Here is a 16,227-nt window from a genome sequence, read left to right on the forward strand (position 1 = left end):
TTACATCAGTAAAAGTCTTGTCTATGAACTATAGCTGATAACCTTTTGAATTGTAAAAGAATGGATAATAATTATTGTAACAAAATCTCTAAATTCAATTCAAACTTTAAAAAAAATGTTTGCTATGAATTCAAAAATATTAGAATCAACAAAACGATAAGATTTTAACGGTTAAAATCATTGATATTGTTTGTATTGCTTCCAAATTTTTAGAATGTAGGCAAAAAAGTAGAAGGAAAATGGACTCAAAGGAACACAAGGGTGAGAAGTAACAATATAAAATGTAGTGCACAATCTATCTTGCACCAAGAAAACTTATGCAGTCAAGAGCTGGTGCTCATTCTTAGTTTAGCAACAGTTTAAACTTCCTGGTTGGCAAATACTAAAACTCCACCCTGTCACAAATTGGATGTAGGAAGAGGATCATTGAATATTTTTTAAAACCATTTATCAATTATTAATTTTTTAACAGAAAAACCCATTTATCAATTAATCTTAAAGACAAATAAAATATAAATTATCCAGACAAGAATCAGACATGTGGAATTCACATCACAGAAAAATAAAAAGAGAATTGCAATAATCTGTACTCACATTGATCCCACAAAAATATGACATTCAAAACAAAGTATAGTCAATGGAAAGGAGTCATTGGTGAGTATTGTGAAATAAGGTTAGTTAAACAATAGAGGACATCAATGGCAAAAGCCTTTTCTAAATACCTTTGAACATAACATTAGTTCAATATATTTCAGTTACAACTTACAATACAATGATTGTGCCAATCCTGTTGGCATTATTGCTGAAACAGTAAACAAACATTTATGCAAAAACTATATCAGAAACTCTGATACCAACATTAAAAACACAGGTGCATATTCTGATTGTTTTGACGTTGCTCAAAGATCATCCACCAATACACATGCGTGGTTTTTTCAAACACAACCAACTGTTGCAGATATTAGGCCTACCATCATCTACAAAACAAGATGAAAAAATTAACGCGGATAAAATGATACATGATCGAACTATGGACCAAAATAATAATATGCATTTCAGATGCTACATATCACCACTACTGATCTATATGCTCATGCTATATAAGGATTTTCAATTCTGATTATAAGAGTATCATGTGTGTGAAATATTTTGTCTGCTGTATGCAGTGCTGCTGCATAATTCTACTTATAAGGCCTTAGGCAAAGAGCTGTATTACTTTGCAATTAGATTTATGCATCCATTATAAGGATTCGCGCCACAGTTTCTGTTATGCATTTCCATGTCTTGAAATATATCAAAGTTCATAAGAAACTCCAGTTAGATTTTGTTAAACTAAGAATGGGATGTTCTTGATACCATATGAAGGCAATATATAAAAACTCATATTTGATATTATTTACATGAATAAGGTCTAGAACAGTACTACAGAAATTTGTGCACTATCACAAAGTGCTTGTTTCATGCCTTGAAACTAAGCAAAGGTGAAAAATTGAAAATAAGTCTTCCAAGATTACATACCATGCTCTCGAGTATTTGATGAAATATAGATTTAGTAATGTAGATGTGTCTAACCCTTCTTTGATTTTGTGATAGACTTGCAGTATTTGCCGGTAGAATCAGGCAAGTATCTCTTTGCAGCCTTCTGACAGTTTAATATGTTCAACATAAGAGCATGTTTAGTAAATAAATCAAATTTGAACCAATTGTATTTACTAACACGTGCAGCGCGTGAGTTTGCATCTAGTCAAAATATAAGAATAATTGAGACAGACGCTAGACATTATACTCACACATAGACAGTTGTAATAGTTTAAGAAAATAAGTATATGAATAAACCACGTGTGAGAATCATATCGACGTCAGACACTAAACACGCATTCAATCTGAAGTATCAATGCTACATATATAGGTCAAATTTGAAAAATTAGGAAAAAGTGATACTTTTGAGTTAGTTCCGAAGATGCTTACCTCAAGAGTAGTAGCGACAGACGAAACTCTAGCAGGCTCTTTCCAGGCTCATTCTCTAGCATCTGATGTATAATAGCCAAAGAACCAACATCATCAACTGAATACCATTGTTGTTATAACTGCATCCAACAGTCAACCTGATTCTTCTTCTGAATTCTACTATTAAGAATTTGAACCAAGCACTTACCTTTAATCCTCCCATGTAAAGTTATGTAGTTAGCCTCCATGGTTAACAAAGCTCTAATATCTCTTATAGCACTATCATAATCATCTAATGCAATATACAACCAAGCCTTCAACTCTAAACAATCAGGTGAAAGCTTAAATCCTAGAAACTTATCTAACTACATAATTCATTCCTTTATTTGCTTCTCCTCAAATTTTTCCAATGCTCTATATTTATACGAAAATGAAAGGGAAAGATCAAGTTGAGTTGCAAAATCCAAATCAAAACCTTTTTCTCTTCCCATATTGCACAATGCTCTCTCTTGATACATCCAACCAACTGGTTTATACTCGAATATGAGTGAACTAATTAACTTACTTTTTTTTCTCTTTATTAATAGTCGCTATTGAGATTGCTTCTACAGACAAAAATGGGGTCCTCTGATAATTCTTATCCCCTGAATAATCCTCGTAGTTAGCTGCACAACCTAGCCATTCCATAAACAATAGTAACTCGTAATCTTCGCTCCCTCTCATAGCTGAAAGCAGGAACGAAAAGAGGAAAATAGATGAACTATGAGTTAGCAAAGTGATTTATAACCAAATTAACCAATTTGGAAATTAATATATGATAGCTTATGAAAGTTACTGGTCCAAATTATGAAACAATGATCCATCAGTAAGTAGGCTTCTGCAAAATTAATCAAGTCATTGAGATATTTAAGAAGACTGAGTTGTTTCAGAACTTACCTCTTAAGGGAAGAATCAATGCCAATAATAGAGCCTGATTTTGCACTTTGCTGCCATGCCAATATGAACTGCAAGTGCAATAAAGAATTACAAAGATTATGATAATAAGATATTCCATTTTCGATCATTGGACAAATGACAAGTTCGAAAACGAACGATTATATACCTTTGTAGGGCATTTTGCAACAACAAATGTTTCTGCAAGCTGTGCGGCATCTGTGTTTGATGTCACACCTGATAAAATACAAAAGTCAACATTTAGAAACGACTTTTAAAGATCTGATTGTTGCCATAAATGAAGATCCAGGAAGAATTATAATAAAATGGAAAATTAATTTGAGACAGATTAGAAATTATATAAAATTCAACTATTTAACATATAAATGGAGATTAACATTGTCTATGCTTGTCACCTATTACAATAAAAAAGATTATTCTAACTGTATAGATTGTGAGAAAATTATATGCCTCTAATTTAGATAAACTACAATGAATTTGAAATAGAACTCACCATGTGAATCAATTGAACCACTTTCTATTGTCCTTCCATTTCTCTCTCTCATAGTAAACACCTTCCAGATAAAGGACTGAAATCACATTCAAAGAATAATCAAACCCAGAATAAGCAACTGTTAAATTAACCTTTGTTGACTGCTTGCCATCATATCAGAAGTTGCTTGTCCATCCTCAAATTCATTGTCCATCTAAAAAAACAAAATAATCAAACCCAGAATCAGAATCAGAAAATCACAAAATAATCAAACCCAAAATAATCCAACAACATTAATTAGCATCAACATTTCATATCAGAGAAGCTAACTCATTCGTGGAGCAAATTACAGGACTGATAACATTTTTTAAAAGCGCACAAACAAAATTTCTATAACAATCAAGAAATAAGCTTCTATACACAACCAATATAAACATTGATCTTTTCATCATTGGCTTAATAGGGTAAGAGTGAAAAGAAATGAGGAATTTAGCACTGATAGAAATAGTGAAGGAGACTTGAATAATCATACAAAATCCTCATCACTTCATAGTTTGCTAGCTGACATATTGCTTCTAAAGAAGGCTACCACAAAATGCCAGATCAAACCTCTCCTCAGGAGGATCACCAATGAAGTCAAATACAACGTCTGCATTTAAGAAATCTCCATCTGCCGTATACCTGCATAATGCATTTGAGATTAAGAAGAAGTCAAATGAAAAGTCACTACATGTTTAGAAGTCCCACACTACGAAGGCAGCTCGGTTGGTGAGCTAAGGGACATTGAAGGAGTTTAAAGTCAGAGATCTCGGATTTGATCCGGGAAACTAACATAACTTACTATTGTCTGCCTATAAAAAAACATAAAGTTGCTTTCCATTCAGTAAATAGAAATATACCAGCTCTTTGTTACTATACACTTCATCCCAGCTACTTTAGCGGCTGCTAGACCTATAGCGCTGTCCTCGACCACGACACATCTGTAAATAAGAAATAACAACATTTCATATTCAAAAGTTGCACACTCCATGCAGTTCAAAAACAAAATTAAGAAATCATATGATTCTAACTTGCTCTCATCCAAATAAAGTATCAGATAGGTTTATTTGTTTTTGAACTTGCACTCCATACACTTCAAATAGGGTTGATAATAAGTTGCTCTAAAATTTTGGTTCAAATAAATGCCATAAAATTCTACTGTTGGTGAATAGGTTTCAGAATGTATATAACTTTCATATCCTAGAATACTCAGCACAACTAATTAACTAATCTTGCAAACAAAATAGAATGAATTCTATTCTATAATGTCTAAATGACGATAACTTCACAAGCAGACAAGCACCACCTTACAAACTAACAGAGATTTGCCATAATCTATATCCTTCAATTCATTAAAACTATCAAGGTACCATATCTAGAATGACGTCCCTTCCTCTTGGCCTCCTTCATGCGCCTAGCACAGGATAGGGAGTGAATCTTAGTTGGCTTCCTGATAATGAAGCCATCCTTAAACAACTTCCTGATGTTTTGGCCTACAAAGAGAGAGCCACCAAACCATTTAAATAAATTGAACAAAGTTATTGTATCAGGAAAAAGTTAATGTATCAGAGCTGGAACAGGGTAACCATCATCCTCCAGGAAAGAAAATGAATAGAAAGGAGGCAAAAACAAACCATCATCTTGTAGATTGCGTCATGTAATGCAGCAATTCTCTGTTATATCACGGACCATGGCGCGGCCACAATTTAAAATGTTACACTACATTAGCCAGATACATGATGTTTCAATATCAAGCAAAATTATACAAAGCCAATATAAACTAAACCGTGCACAATTTTGTTGGTAAGTTACTCCTAAATAACTTCAGTTAAATTAAAAATAGGTTCTCACTTTTTACCAAGGAATTGACCCATTCGAGCTTCCCAACTGCCACATTTGTGCAGTGTTACTCCTCTGTACTTCGAACTCCCTCTTGAGAAAACATTGATTTGTAGACGAAGTGTTTGCAAAGACTCATCTTTCGATAAATTCTTCGTCTAAGTAACAAAATATCGAAAAATTACATGATATAATCCATCTAGTTTCACATTCATCAAGTATACTTGAAAATTCTCTAACCTGTTTAAGATCATCATCATAATCATTCAAATTGAAATTTATGTAAGCACCAACTCCCCTGAATTTAATCGCAGCTCGATCATAGGCTCTGATATTCAAAATTTGGAATCAACTCAACCATAAAAAAATTAATTACACAAAAAAATTGAAAATATGTTCAAAGATATACCTAGCAGCAACATGAGCTGTGTTAAATCCACCTACAAAAATCAAATACAAAACTAAAACAATGCCTAAAATAGTAAATCATATAATATACTAATTAGTTCCAAAATCAAAGAAAAAAATAGTCAAGTATTTATACCGTCCACCCCTGAGATGATCCTAATGATCTGTAGGACTTTTGTGTGTCATCTGATGCTGAGAAATCAAACAAAGCACAAACAAATCAGCAATAGAGAAAATCAAAAGGAAGAGAAGCAATCACACAGACTGATCAAATATAACTACAAACTCATAAAAATCTATGCAAATACAATCATAATTTCCTAAAATGAACTGAAAAATAAAAACTTGGAAAGATAGGAACAAAAAAAACCAGTAACATCACAAATTGAAACTTACCCATATCTGATCCATGCCAAATGGTATTTTCAAATTCAAGGTCATCATCTCAGAACTGCAATCAACCAAAGACATACCAAAAAATCTAAATCGATTAAAAAGAAAAAATGCCTCAATCAATTAGATGAACAAAATCGCACCAAAAAATGGGACATGCAAGCAGATCAAAGTTAAAAATCCAACCTTTGATTGATGATAGAGACAAATGGAAGAAGGAGCAAAACGAAGAAGACGTCGCACACTGAGAAAGAAGAAAACGGTGGAGATTGGTGTGTTCAACGGCGAGGTCGACGGAGGAGACGGCAAGGTGGCGGTGTGAGGAAGAAGAGAACCCGTTTTTTTGTTTACCGTGTGAGGAGAAGAGAACCGGACTGAAGAAGAAGGAAGAAAGAAATTGTACCACAACATATATATATATATGAGGGAGATGGCCATTTACCAATTTACCAAAATACCCCTCCAAGGGCAAAATTGTCAAACGTACGGACAAGCATTTTCCTATCTAGTTTAGTAGATATAATAGGGTTAAATTTTACAATCACTTTGTACTTATAACATATTCAATAGTTGTTTTCACATGACATGTATGACTCAAGTATTCATATTTAATACATGAATAATAAAGGAGATCTGTATTCTTTGCATGATATATTGCTAATTCATGCATGTAGTTGGAGCTGTTGTTTGTGATCAAAGTTCATGACTTCAAGAGTAATGTATAATTGATGAAAATCAAAGAATATAAATTGTGTGTAATTCGTCTAATATTGAAAATTGAATTTTTAATTTAAAATTGATAATATAATAATTGTGTTTTAACATCATTTTTTTAATTTATAAAATCATGCATTCACCAAAGTTTGATAAGTTTCTAAAATACTTTTCTTTGTTAATTGATTCAAGCCAGTTGTGAATCAATTCACAATAATATTAAATATTGTTATGACTAATTTCTTAATAGGATTTAGACAATTTAATTTTTTAGGTCATTCATATTAACTAAAAAAATAAATCTAGTTGTTTATTAAGATTGATGTTTGATCAGTTTGAAGAAAAGTTATCTTATGTTGTTTGTTGTGATGTTTCTTATATTTATTTGTATGCTCCGTAATGAAGTGTCTTTCTTTATTTTGACTGAATGTACATGTAACCATACTAATGCTATTATGGACCCGTTTCTTTATAGATTTACTAGTAATGAATTTGTCTCTTTATTTTTGTTATTTTTGTTTTTGTAAATTTATGACTTAAATTTTTTATCTTCACTTTGTCATTTTCAAGATTTTTGTTCAATTCCTAGTGTTGTGCACATCAGAAAAATTATAATAACTAGGCCATCGACCTGTGCGATGCACGGGTCATATCAACTATAAAGTATATTACATTATAGATTTGACCCGTAATTGAAATTAAAATACCTCTAGTGTTTTGTAAAAAAAAAGGGAGAATTAAAAAGTCGATTAAAAATGTGATTTTCAGATTCTAACCATTAACATGGTAAAATTGGTTGTTTACAAAAATGTTAATTTAAAATTTATGCTTAATAAGGTCTAAGAATACATTTTTTTAAAATGGAATTTTTTTTAGGGATTCAAAGGGAACTTATAGTTACAAAATGTGGAGCATATTACATCTATTTAACATATAAATAATAAATACAACTCACATTTATCTATCCCTTGAAAACAAAAACAAAAAAACTCTAGTAGGAACCTATATGTAGGAACACAATTTTTTTTTCTCATAGGAAACTTATAATTACAACGTGTGGAGTATATTACATCCATTTAACATATGTTTTTTTCCCTCTAAAAACGGTAATCAATATAGGAAGAACATAAACCAATATACATAAAAATTACTCCAAGTAAAATCCTCGGATGCAAAGACATTAACGTAAACTTTTTATGCATGTTATTTTTGTGCAAACTTTTCATTTACTTGTTGATTTAATTCCACGAATCTAGTCTTTGAGTGTGCCTTGATATGCATTGGAAAGGGAATGACAATTTAATGTTGATGGAAATATATGTCAATGATTACGTTGGAATTGATCAAAATGGGTGGGAGAGATGTTATTATGTATTAAACATGAATCATCTAAAGTAATGACATTAATAACATGTTGTGGGAATTCAAATTCGATTTTCAAATTAGCAAGATGGTTTAGGAGTATTAATTGCGTGGAGAAAGGAGATAAATTTTTATGTTAGAATTAAGGTTAAGTATAGCTTGACCAGTTAAGATTTATAAATAAGAGAAGAGATGTGATGTGATGTACTCCCTCCGGTCCTTATTATAAGAAACAATTAATTTTTTTGGTTCATTGTGCAAGTGATGTATCTAGTCTATATTTACAATAAGATACATTAATTATTCTATGAACCTAAAAAATCAACTTTTTCTTATAATAAGGACCGGAGGGAGTACTCCCTCCGGTCTCAAATATAAGAAAATATTCATTTTTTAGGTTCATTGAGTAGTTAATGTATCTAGTCTACATTGTAAAGCAGATACATTAATTATTCAATGAATCTAAAAAAGGAATCTTTTCTTATATTTGAGACCGGAGGGAGTAATTAAGAGAGGCACATTATTTTATTTGGCCTAAAGTGACAAAAATCTCAAGACCGATGCTAAATTAATGAGTCTTGCTATTTCTTACAAAAATGTGGTATAAGAAAAGCAAGAATCAACACGTGTCCCTTTTAAAACAAATCAACAACTTTTAGTTTCACTGGTACACAATACAAGGAGGTGGTGGATGAATTACAATGCTATAAAACAAGAGAAATGATATTTTGACAACCACTTTTTGATAACTTTTGGACAACTTTCTCTCTCATACTCACATGATGTTGTTATTCTCTCTCTTCCTTTTTCTCTCTCCATTGTTTTTGACCAATAAGAAGTGAGAAAAACAAGGTTGTCAATAAAGTTGTCATCAAATGGATGTCAAAATATCATTACTCATAAAACAACCTTTCTTACATTTCGTCGTTTACATTTTCGTAAAAAATAGTATTATCTTAAATTAATACTTGACTACTATATGTTCATTGATGACATCTCGTCATTACGTAATTTTATATGTATTTTGATCACAATTTGGAGTTCACAAGGCAACTTATGCAGTAAAAAGAGCAGAAAAACTGAAGAAAATGCAAAGAAAGAAAACGTGTCACGATTTGGTATAAACATGACACGATTTTAGAAGACCAAAACATGCTTTCGACATTGAGGAAAATGTGTCACGATGGCAAAAACGTGGCACGATTTGAGGAAACCCTAATTCAGCTGTTTGCGATTCAAAGGAAAACGTGTCACGATTTACTTAAAATGTGACACGATTTTAGGCAAATTTCTCTGCCTATTTAAGCTGAAGTCTATTCCAAAGACAAGGGTTACGAATTGAAGAGAGCAAAGTGAGATTTTAAGACTACAAGACGGCTAGGAGAGCGATTTCTTCACTCTCTTACTAGTTCATGTATGTATTGATTCCTCTAATGATTATGTTATTTGTAAACACCATTATGAGTAGCTAAATTCATTAGAGGTTAGGTCTGAGATGATTCTTTGTAACCCTGATTGAAATAGGTTGCTGTGAAACTCTATTTATCGTGAATGACAATCTAGTTTGTATTCAATTCAATTGTTCTTAATGCTTTTTATATCCTGATCAAATATAGACATGATTTAGTGAGAACGAATGACTGCTGACCCTAGCTTTTGACTTAGACCTAATTGAATTGTTCTAATAAACATGGTTAGTCTAGGAATGAATAATCCTTTATTAGTGATATTAGGTTAACGTGCTTAAACCTTCAAAGATTATTAGATCACCTAAGGAATTAGGGGCTGTGATCCTAGAAGAGGGTCCTAACTCAAGGGATTGATTAGGGCTATTTTGTTAACTATCGTGGAACTAGAGAATCATTCATAAGAATAGATGCAGTATACCAATTAGGGGAACGTAGATGATTCGAAAGACCTAAACTCATCTCTCTCTTATTCTTAAAAATAAACTTTATATTTCTGTCGTTACTTTTATGCAATCAAACCAATCAACTGCCCGGTGGCAAAACAAAATAACTTTTATACATCCTATTTTACAACGTAATTGAATTATTGAAATTAAAACCAGTCCTTGTGGGATCGATATTTTTACTACTTCGATAGTATTTGGTACACTTGCCAAACGTCTATCATTCATATACACAGAGTTTATTTTTTGAAAGGTTCATATACATGGAGTTAGAATCACATTGTTATTTTTTCAGGTAATAATGAGTTTTTTTATTAAAAGATTTAGAATTTTTATCACATATTTTTTTTATTCAAATGTTGGAATTTATTATTATCTTTTTCCAACTTTTTTTGTTGTTTAAAATTCATTGAGTTCTTTGAAATCTTAAAGATCTGTGTAATAAATCCATTAAAATCATATGTTAAAATTCTTGATTGTAAAAAATCTTTTAAAATATTAAAAGCTTTTTTTTGTTTTGTTACCAAAACACTCATTTAGAATCTCAATTGAAAACACCCCTATCACAACATACATGTGCATAAAATTCAACTGATTGTGTCTACCACAATTGGTGCATGGTTTCAAAATTGCTTGAATTTGAAAATTTATCAAAAAAACCATTGCTATATAAGGAAACCATTGTGTGAATGGAAGATCCTTTTAAAAGTGTTCACTACTCAGCTTGTGTCAATTTTATGCACATATATGTTGTGTGAATAGAAGACTATCAACCTTTTACAAGTGCTAAAAAATGGGGTATAACGTTGAAACTTATGAGTTAGCGTGTATATCGTTGATAATTTACACGAGTTACCGCAGTAAAAAGAGCAGAAAGATGAGCACGTGAGTGTCCGTCTTTTCGTTATTCACTATAACGATGTTTCCACACTTATAACATTTTTCTTTTTTATCTTTATTTTATTTTCACTTGTATCTCTTCTTCTCATCGGTGTATATTCAGGGGAAACAAAAAAGGCCGATACGGCCACAATAGCTCTTAAAATTTAACTTCAGTATACAAAACCGCCTTATAAGTTGACAGCAACCTCTCATTTATAAACTCATTTTTAATCTATTTCTTTCTTAGCAATGTTGAAACAATTATGGAGGATTTTAAAATCATTATATTGATTTTGTACACTGTAATTTAGAGCTATTGTCGACACACCTCGTGGATTTCCTTATGTGTTGCTCAAATTCATTGGTCTAGTTAAATAAGTGAGGTACACGTAGTATGAATGAAAAATTTAATATAAGAATACGGAACATGTATGGTTTCTTATCACTTATGGCCCTTACATGCATATGTCTCCGTTAGGCCCTAAAATGTCATGTATGGTTTCTAATGACTCTTTGTTTCCCTGTTAAGAAATTAGGAGCACTAACTCTGCAATGTAATATGACAGTTTGCATCATCAAGAAAAAATAAGTAGGGATAAAAGTAACTATTGATATATTGTTGTGGAAACTACTTCAATTACTACCCTCGTATATATCATGGCTTGAGTGAAATTGTAATTTCTAAAATCTTGTTTGTTCATGAAAATATACGGATGCAGTGTTGCTTGTGCTTGAATAAAGAATATAGAATGATGTTTGATCACAATAACAAACATTTTAAGTATGCAACATCCCTAAATCCAAGAGTGAGTAGTGAATTGCTTATTTGTGTAGCAAGCTTAAATCCAAGAGATTCATTTTTTGCATTTGACAAGAAGAAGTTGGTTAATTTGGCTCGATTTTATCCATCAAAATTTTCTTCTTTGGAGCTTATGGGAATAGACAATCAACTTGAAAATTATATCATGGATGTTCGTTCATGTGAACAGTTTTCTAATTTAGATGGGATTAGTGATCTTTCAAGAATGAAGGTGGAAAGTAGAAGACATATTGCTTATCCAATGATGTATTTACTTTTGAACTTAGCATTACTTTTACCTGTGGCTACTGTAACTGTTGAAAGGAGTTTCTCTACTATGAGTTTTGTGAAGAATCCAATGCGCAACCGTATGGGAGATGAGTTTTTAATGATTGTTTGGTAACATACATTGAGAGTGATATATTTGATAGTGTTGAAAATGAAAAAAATCTTGCAACGCTTTCAAAAAGTGACGTCACAAGAGGGCAATTGTAATTCTTCGTGTCTTTAGTTTTTTGATATAGTCATATACTTTTTGTAATTTTCACTATTTTGCTTAATGGTAATGACTTCATCATTTTAATGGTTATGGTTTTATATATTTTGGTATAAATATTTATGATAAACGATCTTGACTCCACTTTCTGAAATTCCTGGATCCGTCCCTGTCTAATAGCACTCACATCCATGTCATTCATACGGGTGGTATAAATGGACCCCACTCGATACATTATATTACTTCACACTTTTCAATTATTTAAATAACTCAACTATATTTTTCAAATATTCATACCACTCTTCCAAAACTCAAAAATGGGTTCCCCTAATCTCAAAAAATATTCCATTGCAATAATAAAAGGCACACACTTATTAATTAAAAAATAATAAAAGTCAGCAAAAGTAAGCAGCGAAAGCGAAAAAGCATCGTTGCCTTGAAGAGATACCTTGGAGAGTAAAGACACTCTCATACAATATCAATTATCCAAGCCACACTGATAAAAAATATTGGAATTTGTGAAATCATCATCTAGGGCTGGACAAAGACCCCCGGCCCGACCCAAAAAATCGGAGGTAAAAAACTGATTTGGGCGGGTTTTAGCGGGTCTACGGGTCCGTGGGTTACAAATGTGGGTACGTAGGGGTTCAGGTGGGTAGATGCGGGTAGATGAACTTCAACCGCAGGTACCTGAACCCGCCCGCACAAGTAAAGCAAAACGGTGTCGTTTTGCAATCAATATATATCTAACTAAACATAACTCACAACCCTAGTCATCACTCACGATTTCACTCTTCTCACCTCAAAAAGATACCCTACCATCTCACTACCATCTCACCATCAAATCTTCCTCTTCAATCACCACTTTCCAACATGATTTCACTCTTCTCATCTCACCTCACAAAAAAACCCTGGCTTGATCTAGAACAAAAAACTGAACATAGACAGAGGGAAAGATAAAGAGGACACGAAAGGTTCGTCCTCATCCTCCCTTACCTTCATCTGACTCATTTCTCTAGAAAGAGAACATAGATTATGGTTTTTTTTCATTTTTCAGTTTACTGTAAATTTGTTACTAACATATGATTTTTTTTTCTCTCTTCTTATTAGCTTGGAAAACTTTTAGATCTCTACTTATTGTCCAGATCCAAGAGGTAAATATTCAATCTTTATATATTTAGTTTTTTTGATTTAGCCCTAAACTATTTAGTGATTTACTAACATTTGATTTATTTATTTTATATGTCTAATGTTCTTTAGTTTTGATTTCATGTTCTTGGGGTTGTTGTAAAATTAAGAAATCTCTCTGCATTTCTAGACCAAACTAAGAAATAAATAGTTAGTGTGCTAAACATTAAATTCTGGGTAGAGCACAAATAGAACAATATCAATCCAAATTAAGGCTAAGACCTTAACTAGCTTTCTGAAAAAGCACCATGTCACCAAAACGCTTCTTTGACCAAAGGTTGCCTCTTATTGAAACATAATTAAGCTACCAAATTTCTCCAATTTATTACTTCAAAAGTCCATATCATTAGTTTTATTTTTTTGGTCAAACATTAAATTCATTTTTTTAGTAAAAAATTAAACTCCGGATCCATATCAACATAGAAAAACTATCAATCCAAAATTAAGACCGCAATTGAACACCTTAATTTCCAAAGGTTGCATCTTTATACATCTGAACTTACACCTATTCAAATTTATAAAAATGAATACACACCATTGTTGTATTCTTCAGAAACCATACCTACATAATTATGTTCATCTTCTTATCCAGAACCATTACCATGGCAAGCGATAACAGTGACATATTCTCTTTGTTACTAGAATCACTTCATTTTGAAATCATTACTATCCTACTCTTAGCCGTTGCAGCATGTATCCTTAACAAAAAGTGGTTAAGGATATGACAATCCGGTGACAACATCGACTTCAAAGAAAACCTTTTTGTCAATTCAACTTCAGATGAAATCAAACAAGCACAAAGAGAAGTTTTCAACAACTTCATCACAAATTGGATTGCACACTTCACTAGCCATTGCATTAACAAATTTTCTCTCACGGTTTGAACCCTCAAACTTGCGGGGAAACAATCGAATGTTTTGTTGCTTTCACGACACAACGAGGTATGAAAGATTTAACTCTTTATTTCTTTGATCCTGATTGGTATGAGAACGATTTGGAATGATAAACATGTGTTATTCCAATTTCCTAACACATGTTTATCAACTATGATCATTTCTTGATTCACTAAAATTGTATTCATGTGGTTTTGATATGCCAAATTTTCGTAACTTTAGTGCACTCAAAGACGTTTCTTTGGGTTGGATTGAAGTTCACATCAATACTCCCAAAGCTTTGTTATCACTTTGTAAGAATATTGAGAGTTTAAGTCTAACGAGGTGTTGAAATTTGGTGGACTTTGATTTGGAAGACATTGTACGACTTGGATTAAAAAGATTTGGTGATATGCGCAATGATTTGATGCACTAGCTTTAAAGGAAGCTAGTTAAGATCAAATTAGGGCATCTAATTTGATACACTGCGCATCACTCTTGTTTAGCACCAATCTTTTTAATCTTAGTTGTACAATATCTTCCAAATCAAAGTCCGCTAAATTCCAACACCTGTTAAGACTCAAACTCTCAATAGTCTTACAAGTTGATAACAAATTTTTGAGAGTATTGATGTGAACTTCAATCCAAACTAAAGAAACACCTTTGAGTGCATCAAAGTTAAGAAAATCTGGCATATCAAAATCACATGAATACAATTTTAGTGATTTGAGGAATAGTCTGAGCTGATAAACATGCACTGGCAATTGGAACAACACATTTTTATCATTCAAATCGTTCTAGTTCCATTTAGGATATGAGAAATCAAGAGTTAAATATTTCACACCGTATTGTATTGCGAAAGTAACACAACGTTCGTTTGTTTTCCCACAAGTTTGAGGGTTTGAAACCATGAGAGAAAATTTGTTAATGCACAGCTACTGAAGTGTGCAATCCAATTTGTGATGAAGTTGATGAAAACTTCTCTTTGTGCTTGTTTGATTTCATCCAAAGTTGAATTGACAAAAAGGTTTTCGTTGAAGTTGATGTTGGCACCAAATTGCCATATCCTTAACCATTTTTTTTTGTTAAGGATACATGTTGCAGCGGCTAAGAGTAAATGATTGCAAGATGTGATTCTGGTAACAAAGAGAATATGTCATGTTATCTCTTGCGAGAAACTTCAATTACATTTCTTTTTTCACTTAAATTTAAATGAATATATATATATATATATATATATATATATATATATATATTCATTTATAGATTTTGATTTACAGATTTTTCTTGTTACATTGTCTTTTGATTTACAGATTTTGATGACATGAGTTGTGAGCAGGGACGGACCGACGTTGAAGGGTCTTTGTACCATGGCCCTCACTACATTTTGTAGTTTCTCAATTACCATGTCCATGGAATTTGTTCACTAGCTAGCATGGTTATATTGTGCCTATTATTTTTGAAAGAAAATAGCATAGTCATATTTAATATTGTAAATGTAATAAAATATATATGATAATTCCATCAAAACATTCTAAATATATAATAATATATGTAAAAAAAAATTAACAAGAAATATTTTATACACCCTCTGATCACTATTATAAGCAAAAATACATTTTTTATATTCATTGAATAAATGATGTACATGGTCTATAATATAGACCACATACATCATGTATCGAATGAATTTAAAATGTTGATTTTAACTTATAATAATGATCAGAATGTGTATATAATATATTTATTGTTAGAAATATATATACACATGGCCCTCACTATACGGTATTTCTGGGTCCGACCCTGGTTGTGAGATGATATTTTGCCAGGAACCCCCGCATCAACTGATGATCCAGCACTCAAGCGACCCTGTTATAAACTTTGTAATATACTTATTTTGAGAATATTGCTTACATTTATTTACATGCCAATTATTTTGAAGCCTTCAAA

The 16,227-nt window shown here is 31.9% G+C and overlaps 2 protein-coding genes and 2 long non-coding RNA genes across 16 annotated transcripts; 2 read left to right on the forward strand and 2 right to left on the reverse strand.

Annotated features, from left to right (window-relative positions):
* Window positions 1–691: 691 nt before the first annotated feature.
* Window positions 692–6,442, reverse strand: LOC146956346 (uncharacterized). 13 transcript variants are annotated; one of them, XR_015020117.1, is made up of 17 exons: window positions 6,239–6,442; window positions 6,056–6,110; window positions 5,796–5,851; window positions 5,661–5,691; window positions 5,492–5,579; window positions 5,264–5,409; window positions 5,047–5,131; window positions 4,783–4,905; window positions 4,273–4,353; window positions 3,906–4,054; window positions 3,395–3,587; window positions 3,050–3,117; window positions 2,884–2,951; window positions 2,156–2,672; window positions 1,969–2,030; window positions 1,519–1,639; window positions 692–977 (listed from the first exon to the last, which is right to left on the reverse strand). It is a non-coding gene; the product is annotated as an uncharacterized LOC146956346 (long non-coding RNA). The 13 variants fall into 13 exon arrangements; XR_015020116.1 differs by having other exon boundaries at window positions 1,519–1,642; XR_015020115.1 differs by having other exon boundaries at window positions 1,519–1,642; window positions 1,969–2,672; window positions 3,395–3,455; ... (1 more) ...; window positions 3,983–4,054; window positions 6,239–6,440.
* On the reverse strand, window positions 3,949–6,059 carry LOC146956347 (floral homeotic protein APETALA 2-like). Its single transcript, XM_085749253.1, has 6 exons — window positions 6,056–6,059; window positions 5,661–5,691; window positions 5,492–5,579; window positions 5,264–5,409; window positions 4,273–4,353; window positions 3,949–4,054 (listed from the first exon to the last, which is right to left on the reverse strand). The coding sequence occupies exons 1-6, from the start codon at window positions 6,057–6,059 to the stop codon at window positions 3,949–3,951; spliced, it is 456 nt and encodes a 151-aa protein (XP_085605379.1).
* Window positions 6,443–11,671: 5,229 nt separating the features above from the next.
* Window positions 11,672–12,124, forward strand: LOC146956348 (uncharacterized). Its single transcript, XM_085749259.1, has one exon. It carries the CDS (start codon window positions 11,672–11,674, stop codon window positions 12,122–12,124), a length of 453 nt encoding a protein of 150 aa, XP_085605385.1.
* Window positions 12,125–12,988: 864 nt separating this feature from the next.
* Window positions 12,989–16,218, forward strand: LOC146956349 (uncharacterized). The gene is made up of 3 exons (XR_015015062.1): window positions 12,989–13,191; window positions 13,344–13,371; window positions 15,591–16,218. It is a non-coding gene; the product is annotated as an uncharacterized LOC146956349 (long non-coding RNA).
* The last annotated feature ends 9 nt before the right edge of the window (window positions 16,219–16,227 follow it).

Source organism: Medicago sativa, chromosome 1, assembly GCF_051527215.1.
Source record: "Medicago sativa cultivar Bolivia chromosome 1, Bolivia_mono, whole genome shotgun sequence".
Classification (NCBI taxonomy): Eukaryota; Viridiplantae; Streptophyta; class Magnoliopsida; order Fabales; family Fabaceae; genus Medicago; species Medicago sativa.